The following is an 11,779-nucleotide window of genomic DNA, read 5'->3' as shown; positions in this document are numbered from 1 at the left end:
CTCCTCTATAAGTTTCAGTGTCTCTGGTTTTATGTGGAGTTCCTTGATCCACTTAGATTTGACCTTAGTACAAGGAGATAAGAATGGATCCATTCGCATTCTTCTACATGATAACCGCCAGTTGTACCAGCACCATTTGTTGAAAATGCTGTCTTTTTTCCACTGGATGGTTTTAGCTCCCTTTTCAAAGACCAAGTGACCATAGGTGTATGGGTTCATTTCTGGGTCTTCAATTCTATTCCATTGGTCTACTTGTCTGTCGCTATACCAGTAGCATGCAGGTTTTTTTTTGTTGTTGTTTTTTGTTTTTTGTTTTTTTAATCACAATTGCTCTGTAGTACAGCTTTAGGTCAGGCATGGTGATTCCGCCAGAGGTTCTTTTATCATTGAGAAGAGATTTTGCTATCCTGGGTTTTTTGTTATTCCGGATGAATTTGCAAATTGCCCTTTCTTATTCGTTGAAGAATTGAGTTGGAATTTTGATGGGGATTGCGTTGAATCTGTTGATTGCTTTTGGCAAGATAGCCATTTTTTACTATATTGATCCTGCCAATCCATGAGCATGGAAGATCTTTCCATCTTCTGAGATCTTCTTTGGTTTCTTTCTTCAGAGACTTGAAGTTCTTATCATACAGATCTTTCATATGGACAGGTTTAGATTATGTAAGTCCTTGCTCATGATGTGTGCCACTTCCTAGAATGCATGTTATCCCGTCCCTCGGGATTCAGTTATTCATGGGTGCAAGGGGGACCGCAAACCTGAAAGGAAATGGGAGGAAGGGAAGGAGAGGCAGGAGACCAAGTAGATTGTACCTATCAAGGTCTCGTTTATTATGCTGAGGTTCCTTCTTTTTAAAGCATATATCTCGGGGAATAGGGGAAGGGTCAAGGGGGAATTTTACAAAGAACAAAGAAGTGGGCATCTGCTGACATGAGGGCAGAAGTCAGGCGCCAGGCAGCGGGCACTCTGCATCTTTTCTCTGAAACATAGATCCTCCTTGACAGCCTTGGGTATCAGGCCGAGCTCAGGCGTAAATCATGTCCTTGGATGGCATGGGAGTTCAGGAAGAGATAGGGAAGAGGGGACTATAATTCAGCTTTTACAGCCTCAGGTGCCAGGAAGGGAATAGGGAGGAGGGGTGATAACCAACTCCTAGCACGAGGCCATTTGGCCTGTCAGGGAGATTGTGAAGGGCTCACTTTCTCACAGGATGGTCTCTGACAGCATGTGATTTGAATCATATATGTGCCTAAGGAAATGGGAAATAGGGCATTCATAAAGACACAGTTTTGCCTTCCTGCATATGTACCCAAAACCAGTTCAGGCCAGATTAGCCTTTCCAATCATCCTATCCCAATACATTGGGCATACACTTGAGTAGAAACTCTCTAAATTTAATTGTTGCTAGGAGCAGGGAGACCTATATATAGTATTGTTCAGAGATGAAACTACATATAGCCCAAAGCACACTAGATTCTGAAGGATGGGTGTGTACAGGAGAAGGACTTAAAATATCAAGTACTACAAAACCAAGTAGGGTCCCAGACTACATACTCTACTATGACTATCAGCTTCAACCTTAAATTCTGGGCTAGAATGGGCTACATACAAGATTCTAAGAAAAATAAGCACGCAATCAAGCTAAAGGACACTTGCAAGGAATCCCTCTGTCTGATTCATTGCCGGTCCTTGAGGCCTAGCTCACTGCTTGACACACAGGTAGGTGCTTAGCAAATATTTGCTGATTAAGTAGGTGAATATTGATGTTTCATAGTTTCTCAAGCAACTTCTTTCTGTCTTTCACAAATGAATGTCAGAGGTCAACATACAAGAGTTGTTTGTCTCCTACCTACCCTGTAAGACCTGGCAACAAACTGAAGCCATCAGGTTTGGGGCAAGCCTCTCTACCCACTGAGACATCTCTCTGGCTCTGAGACACAATTATTTATATCTAATAATAAAAACACTACCAACACCAACCATCTGCTTTCCTTTCTCATTTAGAAAAATGGCAGCCCAGGGAGAAGCCTTTGAGGAGATAATTTGTGAGTTTGATGACGACTTGGTCTCTGAGCTCTCTACTCTTCTCAGAGTGGATGCACTTTCAGTCTTGAAGAGACAACAAGAAGAAGACCATAAAACACGAATGAAAATGAAGAAAGGTTTTAACTCACAGATGCGCAGTGAAGCCAAACGACTAAAGACTTTTGAGACCTATGACACGTTCAGATCATGGACGCCACAGGAGATGGCAGCTGCTGGGTTTTACTACACAGGCATGAAACTTGGGGTTCAGTGCTTTTGCTGTAGCTTAATCCTCTTTTCCACCAGACTCAGGAAACTTCCCATAGAGAACCACAAGAAATTACGACCAGAATGTGAGTTCCTTCTGGGCAAAGATGTTGGTAACATTGGCAAGTATGACATCCGGGTGAAGAGTCCAGAGAAGATGCTGAGAGGTGNCAAAGCAAGGTACCATGAAGAGGAGGCCAGANTGGAGTCCTTTGAGGACTGGCCATTTTATGCCCATGGGACATCACCACGTGTACTCTCAGCAGCTGGCTTTGTCTTTACAGGTAAGTGGATTCCATTTTGTGAGGTGTTTCTGTAAAATATAAAGTTTAGGTTTGTTTTTTTTTTTTTACATTATACATTTGTGTGAATTTGTGGGGCTGGTTGCAGTATGAGTGCAGGTGGCCATGGAGTCTAGAAAATAAATGTCAGATCTCCTGAAACAGTGGTTATAAGTGCTTGTCAACTGCCTGAGGTGAGTACTGGGAACCAAATTCCAGTCCACTGCAAGAGACATCTCTCCATCCTCTTTATTTCTTATTCCTCTTCCTCCTCCTCCTCTTCTTCATCTTCCTCCTCTTCCTCTTCTTTCTCCTCCTCTTCTCCTTCTTCCTCTTCCTCCTCCTTTCCTTCTTCCTTTTCTTCTTCCTTCTTCCTCTTCTTCCTCTTTCTCCTCTTCTGTTATTACTACTGCTTGCTAATCATTCCTTATTTGTTGTGTTATATTACATATGAGATCTGGTTCATCAAACATCAACTTTAATCATTTAATTTCCAACTTTAATTGACTTCTAGTGTAGCATTATTAGTTTGCTAAATATGTGCAAAATAAAAGGTTTTCTATAAATGTGTACCTTAGAAAATATTAACTTCGAGGTGTAGCTCATTACTGGAGGACTAACTTAGCATGTGAAAGGCCTTTGGTTTAGTCCCAGTACTAGAAAACACAAATAAAAAGACTCCAGGAAACACCAGCTCTGGTCATAATGTCCTGAACATGGACCATGAGATAGCTCAATTCCGCTGTCTTCTAGTTTCATGAACATTGCTCCTCATATATTTCCTTGATTCATTTAATTTCTGTAGTTTTGAAAGAATCTTGGTTTTACTTGTTTAACTCCCGTCCATGAGGCAAACTGTCTTTGAGGACACTACACTCTGCAATGTCTCAACCACACACAGGAGTTAGATAATTGCAAGAGAGTCTGTAGTGTGCTGAATACCTACTTACGCTATGCATGGGTTGAACACTAATTCGAATTCAACCAGTTCTCTGTCCCTTCACATTTCATAGTTGAGTTCACTGAGGCTCAAAGAGTTAGAGAACTGTGCCTCCATTTTTATAGAAAGGACATGGCCAAGGCAACTCCAGCTGGTCCTAGCTTTTGCTTCTTCATCACTTTGGTCCTGAAAGCTAAGAGCTACCTCTATCTGAGAGAAGATAGCATGTAGAGGGTTGTGTATGTAGAGGATGGCCATGGCTGGGGAATGGAGGTCCAGAGCTTAGAAGGGGGTCATGTAGGGCAGTGAGACTGTGGACAGGGATTCGGCCAGAGAGGCTATGGAAGAACAGGCATGCTGGAGTCTGTCTTGTTCTGGTGCAGTATGGCCAGCTCCAAGACACAGCTGGTGCCATTGCCGGTCAGTCACACCCTTTCCTGCATCTGTAGGTAAAAGGGACACTGTGCAGTGTTTCTCCTGTGGCGGAAGCTTGGGCAACTGGGAAGAAGGAGATGACCCCTGGAAGGAGCATGCCAAGTGGTTCCCCAAGTGAGCTTCAACTGCTTTAGTCTTAAAGTTTTCTGCTTTTATTTATTTTTTTTTTGTTTTTTTGTTTGTTTTAGGAAAATGAAACAAGAGACAAAAGAGAAACATTGTTGCAGTACCAAATGAGTTCTGACCTTTCTCTTATTCAATATGGGATCAAGCAAGGAAAATCTGGTCACATAGTGCAAAATTTGAATCACATGATCTTAAATGGCTTATCTCTTATGTTAATTTTTGCTTCATTATCTTTTCATTTTTATATTCTGTATGTTGTATGTTGATGTATGTAGAGTGTGTTTATATGTTCGGTATGTTGGTGTGCATAGTGTATCTCTGCATTTCTGTGGAGGTCACATGTTGATATGCCCCATCATTCTTCACCTTATATATTAAGACAGGCCCATGGGATCCATCTGTCTCTATTACTCCTGGATTAGGATTACAGCCATAGTGGACTGGGCTCCAATTTTAAGTTCAGGTCCTCATGCCCATGGTGAGGTATTTTATGTACTTGCTGAGGCCTGCTCAGCATCCAGGAACTGAGGAAGGCAGTGAGGTGTGGATTGGGGGTAGGGGGAAAAGCTGATGACTTTTGTCTATTCAAATCTCTCTTGCTATTCTGAGGGCAAAGGATGATAGCTTCTGGCAATTACCTCTTGCTGGTTTGATTCAGGGGCCAGGTGAGAGGCTCAGAGTTCATTAACTCCTCAAAAGCTAGAGAGAAAAGAAAAAAAAAGTCAAGCGTGAACGCGCGCGCACACACACATATGCACACACAATTAATGAAGCAGAAAAGGGCTACACCACCACTTTACTGTTATTCTTAGTTTTTATATTTTCTCAAAAAATTACCTAATTTTAATTGTTAGGTAGGAGGTTACAGAAGAATAATTGATTACATAGTTTTCTAAACATTTTTAAATTCCATGAGTTCATAGTAGGTTTAAAGTAATAATTTATGTCATAGGTCAATAATTTTAAGGAGTTACAGCAGAATTGTTTACATGTCTTTACATTAGGACTAGTTCCTGACTGAACATCCCTGATCTATTTTTTAGCTCCATAAGTTCATTATAAGTTTAAAGCAATAGTGTTTGTCATAAGTTGTCTGTCCTTGCACCTACAATAAATTATCTATTCCCAGTTTATTACCTTTAGTTACCAGATAGTAGCCTCATTCCTGACCTAAAAAGACTGTTTTCCTTGATTGTAAACTTGTTCCAAGCCTGTTTTCCTAGCCTAATTAGCCTGTGACACATAAAAGTTTACAGAGCCCTATTTGCACCTTTTATTCTATAGGGAGCTAGAGATTACTTGTATAAATGTAGGGGTCTATAAAATCATATCAATAATTATGAAATTATCAGGTTTTTTTCTGAAATCAACTGGTCTAAACACCACTACTACATGAAAGTACATCTTCATATTGATTCTGCTGGAGCTCTGTTCAACAGAGTATGTAAATACCCAGGAAATCATTAAGGAATGTAATAGTGACAGGGAAAGGCATAGCAGCAGCAAGAAGCAGTCCTAGGATGAAGTCTCTGGGGACCTTGCCTCTCAGACCACACCCATTGCAGCCATGCAAGATGGTGGGCCATTTCCAGAAAACTCATTCACTTGGTATAGCCTTTTCTAGGTGGGTTGTGTCACCTACTAAGCCATCTCTCCAGACCCACCTTTTAATTTTTAGTAATTGGGGTGGTGGGTTATGTGCATTTTAGTGCTGGTTAGAGGACATAGGTATTCTCCTCCTTAGAGCTAGAGTTACTGTGGTTGCCCAAAGTAGGTGTTGGGCACTGAACTCAGGTATTCTACAAGTACATTAAGGACATTCCATCCAGGCCACCTAACAATTATTAAATGTTATTTTGTTGTCCCAATACTACAATTTTCTTTGTCAAGCAGCAGTTTCATGTCTTAACCTTAACCAAGGAGTGAGTTAATCTGCACAGGAATGGAAATGATGGTTAGGAAGGTGGACACTGGACAATTGGGAGTTCAAGGCCATCTTATGATTAAAAAAAAAAAATGGCAAGAGAACCAAGTCCTAGATCACCTCACACCAATGCCACTAGAGACAAACAAGTTTTATTTTGGACATGCAGAGTTTTTGTTATTGATGCTTAGAAAAAGAAGTGCATTTTACTTATTTTTAATAATGTGTTTAGTGGTGTGGTTTTTATGCCTGTTGTTTTTGTTTCTGCCATATAAACATTCATTCCTTTAACTGCTTTTCAGACTTTCATTATGGAAATTACACAGAAAATAGAGGAAGTATAATGCACACCTCTCTGAAGCTACTCTAATCATATTTTGTCTATCTCTTTCCCACCATTCCTGTGGAACAGTAATGATTGGGCTATGTCAAAGTAAATTCCAGCTAACACATGGTTCCATCTGTCATCCATTTAGCATATAGCTTTAAATCATGACTTTAAAAAAAAAAAGAGCCACAGTATTGTTATGTCTCCTAAATGAGACATAACAATATGTCTAATGTCTAATACCATGAAATATTATCACCATATTCAAATGTCCTTCTCCCTCCATCTCTTATGATGTTTACATTGATTTAGAGAGAGAGAGTGGAGAGACAGAGAGAGAGAGACAGAGAGAGAGAGAGAGAGAGACAGAGAGACAGAGAGACAGAGAGAGAGAGTGAGTTCCACCCTCTACTTACTGTGAATCGATCTCTTTGATTCTATTGCATAATTCCTTCAAGAAAAGAACAGCAGGGTATAATATTATATACCTATAGTGCAGGCTACTGTTGCAGCTGAGGTGGGAAGATTGCTTGAGATCAAGACTTTGGCATCACCATCACAACACAGGAAGACCCTGTCTTGAAATAAAAATTAAAATAATAATAAGGTCTGTCCTACTTTGCTTTCTCTTGCTGTGAAAAACACCATGACCAAAAGCAATCTGAGGAGGAAAGAGTAGATTTGGCTTACACAAACAGATTACAACCTGCCGCCGAGGGATGTCAGGGCAGGAACATAAGTAAGAACAAACGGAAACTATGATGGAACACTGCCTGTTGCCTTGCTCCCAGGCTCATGTCCAGCTATCTCTCTTATGCCTCCCAAGACAGCCTTGTCAGAAGTGGCACCCCCTGTAGTGGACTAGGCCCACCCACATAAATCATGAATCAAGAAAATGACCCACAGACTCACCTACAGGCCAATCTAATGGCCTTATTTTCTCAGATGAAGTTCCTTCTTCCTAGATGACTCTAGCTTATGTCAAATTGACAAAAAAGCAAAAACAAACAAACAAAAATAGCCAGCACAAGGTTTGGTGCTTAAATACTGATGTACTTTATCATTAATATGTTTAAAGTTTTTTATCAGTATTAATCCTCATGAGCAAGACTTCAGGAAAATCTGACAGTTTTATTGAAGTACCAAATTCAACAATTTGATGGGTTTTTAGTGAATATTTATTGCGATATAGATAATCTTCACTGAAATATTGGGGTTATTTTTCATCACTATTGATATTGTCAATATTAGGGGTAAATTTTAAACATATTTTTAACCCTAGATGTGAATTTCTTCAAAGTAAGAAGTCCCCAGAGGAAATTACCCAATATGTACAAAGCTATGAAGGATTTCTTCATGTAACGGTAATCTACAACAGACAACTATGTCCAATAGTGTATGTTCTTTACCTAATAACATCTGAATTGTCAGGGTGAGGATTTGTGGTGGATTCTGTGTCTTTCTCGCTTTCTCTTCTCATTCTCCTGCCTCTTGTCTGCAGAGAGGAAAACAAATCCTGTTATCCTGTTAAGCTGGAACCACTTAACTTGGTTTTCAAGCTGGCTGTGTGTGGCTTCTGCTTGAGGCCACTCCCCTAGCATCTTTCTGTAGCCTCTACCTGGATGTCACACTCAGTCCTCTGTGGTACCTGGCAGAGGCAGGGTACTCAGGATGCCTCCTAAAGCCTAAAGCCCAGTCTAAAGCTGGGCTTTTAGACTCAAACTAGTGAGGGCAGTTGGGAAACAACCCAAACTGAAGCCAAAGGAGACTGTATTTGCTGACTGACTCAGAAGCAACATCTGCAGGCAGCATGGGCTGAATGTCTGGGTGCAGTTCCCTAAGAGGGAGAGTTGCTCAATTTGAGAGGCCCTTCTGATGTGAGCCCTCTTCCTCTGTCTCAGTTCCTCATGAGTCAAATACATCTGTGTGTGTAACTGCAGTTCTCTTGTTGAGCTGGGTGCCTGGTATGAGCAGTCCTGAGAAAGTTTCCATTTNACTGATGTTTGGAACTGCATAAAAATCCCCCAAATCAATAAAAATCAAACCAAAATTAAAGGACNGATTTGCCCAAATTCTGCTGCTCTAATGAAACTTGGCTTCAGTGGGGAAACTTCTTCAATTGCAGCTCAGAGATGGATTCTATTTTATAAGTTAATCAGTCAGTAACCAAATTTCTTTCCACAGGGAGAACATTTTGTGAATTCCTGGGTCAGAAGAGAATTACCTATGGTATCAGGTAAAACCTCAGACACATTCCAAACACTTTGACTGTTTCTCTCTTGTGTTCTCTCTCTCTGTCTCTGTGTCTCTGTCTCTCTCTGTCTCTCTCTCTCTCTGTCTCTGTCTCTGTGTCTCTGTCTCTCTGTCTCTGTCTCTCTGTCTCTCTCTCTCTGTCTCTGTCTCTCTGTCTGTCTTTCTCTCTCTCTCTCGTGTGTGTGTGTGTGTGTGTGTGTGTGTGTGTGTATGTGTGTGAGTATGAGTGTGCATGATCACACACACCACATGTTTACAGATGCTTTTGGAAGCCAGACAAGGCCATTAGGTCCCTTGGAGGTGGAGTTACAGACATTTGTGAACTGTCTGATGTGGATGCTGGAAACTAAACTCAGGATCTCTGGAAGAGTAGACAGTGCTTTTAACTACTGAGCCATCTCTCCAGCCCTTCTTTAAAACATATCTTCATAAGTGATTTTCCTATTATGGGATACCTTTGGTTTGTTTCTGTTGTTACTTTATGAGCAGGAGAGATGATTCAGTGGTTAATGCACTTTGCTGCTCTTGGAAAGGACTCAGGTTCAGTTCCCAGCACTCTCTGGCAACTCACAACTCCAAAAATCCAGTTCTAGAGGATCCAGTGTCTTTCTCTGACCTCCGTGGCTGCTGCACATGTGTGGTGCAGGCAACCATGCAGACAAAAATCAAGAAAAATTTAAAAGTAAATGTAAAAATTATAGACTCAATTATTAACTTACTATTGTATGTGGATGCCCATGGGTCCCACGTGTGACGGTGCAGGAGTCAGAGGACAACTTACAGGACTTGGTTCTCTCCTTCTACCTTGAGAGAATTAATTTAGAGGTTATTAGGTTTAGTGGCAAGCTTCTGTACCATGGAGCTGTTCATTAAGTGGCTTAGTTTTTAGTGTAGATAAGCACCACTAAGTATGTCGTGTTGGTGCTGGAACAGACGCTTCCCTTCAAACAACTGAAATAGTGGATAAAATGTTTTGGAAGCAAGGTTTTAGGGTCTCTCCTACCCCAGGTTGGCCTCAAACTCAAATGAACCTTGAACTTTTGGTCCTCCTGCTGAGTGCTGGGATGGAGGTTCTCAGGTGCTGGGGATGGAACCAAGGAGACTAGGAGAACACGCTACCTATGAGCTATCTCCCCAGCTCCCCATCGCATACTAGAATGGCTTGATGTGCTGTTAAGATCATCATTAAACTGGGGGATGTTCACAATAAAATGCAGTGACAGGTCTGAGGATATTAGTTGCTTGGCCAGCATGGGCAAGGTCCTCTGGTTCCATCCCAGCACCCTTGGAAAATGAAATCTTAGTGTTAGTAATTTAGGTCAGCAGAGCATCTGTACAGTGAGTAGGACAGGCTTTGAGTTCAGTCCCAGCAGAGGTCAGGGGGATGGGGATGAGGGAGAGTGGACAGGATGAAAGCAATACATTAAGACTCCTATGGTCGACTGAGTAGGATTGCTCACCCCTGTAATAGCTGCTCTTGGAAGAAGGCACTTATTGACAGGTTGGACTATGGTATTGGGTTAGAGGCCAGTACAGGCTACATGAGTTTAGTGCCAAGTGTAGAGATCTACGCCTGTAATCCCAGCACTAAGAAAGCTGAGGTGGAAATATCACAAGTTGAAAGATAGCTTAGCTTACTGCATAGCAAACCACTGTGACCCCATCCCCCAACATGCAGACAACTTAAGTTCATTTCAAAGTATCTACATAGTAGCAGCTTACAACAATATGTATTCCCATCTCCAGGGGATCTGACATCCTCTCTGGCCATCTGGGGCCCTAGGCACACATATGGTACATGTATGTAAATATAGGCAAAATACTCATACGTACATACATACATACATACATACATACATACATACATACATACTTCAGCACAGGCACATGTGTGCACACACATACACATACTTACACACACAGATAGCATCCTTCTGGCTGGGACTACCATTTTCCAGTACCTTGAAAAATAAGAATCATGAAGTTCCCTTGTTTGTTCTCTAGAACCCAGTGTTTGTCTTCTAGGTTTTTGGAAAGCAGAGCTGTTTCTTTGGCCACAGATGCAAGTGTCTACAAGAAGGGTGATATTGTAGACCTGTTCAGTGTTTATTGTTACCACAGCAAAATGGCAAATTCCATAGTGTTACCCAGCATGCTCTTGCCATTGTTAAACAAGCAAGTTAAGGGGAATTCCTGGGCAGAGACTGACTGAGTGCATTGAGCATATTAGGAACTCTAAAGGTCAGGGCTGGGGCATTGAGTGCAGAGTGCTTTCCTTGCAAACACAAGACGTTGCATTCTGTCTCCAGGATCCATGTGACAAAAGCCAGGTGTCACTGTTGTGAATTTGTGATCCCAGGTTGGGGAGGCAGAGGCATGGATCCCAGTATTCCACAACCTGGCCTGGGAAGTGAGACAGCTTCCCTAACAACCAGGGAGAAACAGTGAAGTGTGTCCTGTGACTTCCACAGGCATGGGTCCATACATGCANATGGACCTTCATAAACATGAACACACTCAAAATTGTATGCTCTGAGAAGCTTCCTGAGATAGGTGAAGAGATCAGGTCAAGAAGGAAGCCAAAGAAAGGCTGAAGTGCCAGCCTGCTCCAACCAGAGAACACCCTGTGGGCACCAAGGAAAACTGTAGAACCTATTCCCTGTGACCTCATGGCTTAGTAGAAGGCAAACCTAAAATAAAATAATGTTTTGTAGATGGTAAAAATCTTTTTTGTTGTTAATTAAATTTAATGCATAGCATTCTCTATGGCAAAGAAACACTAAAAGCAAAGGCAGACACTCCTGATCTAGGGTGAAGTGTGAATGCAAGCAAGGTTTCAGCTTGAGAAACTTGTGAGACCAAGGTAATGGCAATGCAATTTTCAAGTCCTCACAGTATGGGAAATGCAGGAACCAGGGTCCAGAGGTCAGGATGGGGTAGAAAGTCTAATGGAGAACCCTACCCTCAGTTTGGTCATCTCAAGGAGCAAGTCACCAAAATGATTGTTTTTGAGCCACAGGGGAAATGACCTTACTCAAATTTTGAAACTGACTCTGGAAACAGTAATGGCCTCTGAATTTTGTTTTTTCCCAATGCTATATGGTCAAGAGACAGCCTGAAGTTACATTTTATCACTCTGATCACAAACAGAGATGAATGGAATGAGTGGAGTACCCCAGTGGAGTACCTCAGTCTTTGT

General features: G+C 41.6%; 2 protein-coding genes across 4 annotated transcripts in view; both read left to right on the top strand.

The window, feature by feature from the left end:
• The window catches only part of LOC110308703 (baculoviral IAP repeat-containing protein 1b), a 58,352-nt gene that overhangs the window by 11,996 nt on the left and 34,577 nt on the right, over positions 1-11,779 (top strand). For all 3 annotated transcript variants that reach the window (XM_021181109.1, XM_021181110.1, XM_029468286.1), the window contains 4 exons: positions 2,006-2,577; positions 3,964-4,063; positions 7,610-7,691; positions 8,512-8,563. In XM_021181109.1, coding sequence (XP_021036768.1) covers positions 2,010-2,577; positions 3,964-4,063; positions 7,610-7,691; positions 8,512-8,563 — 802 coding nt within the window. In that variant the 5' untranslated portion in view covers positions 2,006-2,009. The remainder of the gene's footprint in view (positions 1-2,005; positions 2,578-3,963; positions 4,064-7,609; positions 7,692-8,511; positions 8,564-11,779) is intronic.
• Positions 1-11,779, top strand: part of LOC110308704 (baculoviral IAP repeat-containing protein 1e) — a 420,416-nt gene that overhangs the window by 406,241 nt on the left and 2,396 nt on the right. Inside the window, exon 16 of the transcript XR_002379603.2 lies at positions 11,689-11,779. This exon is cut by the window's right edge and continues 1,003 nt beyond it. The gene's annotated coding sequence lies outside the window, so the exon portion shown is untranslated. The remainder of the gene's footprint in view (positions 1-11,688) is intronic.

Source organism: Mus caroli, chromosome 13, assembly GCF_900094665.2.
Source record: "Mus caroli chromosome 13, CAROLI_EIJ_v1.1, whole genome shotgun sequence".
Classification (NCBI taxonomy): domain Eukaryota; kingdom Metazoa; phylum Chordata; class Mammalia; order Rodentia; family Muridae; genus Mus; species Mus caroli.
The sequence above is the reverse complement of the archived record's forward strand: the minus strand, read 5'-3'. Positions and strand labels throughout refer to the sequence as shown.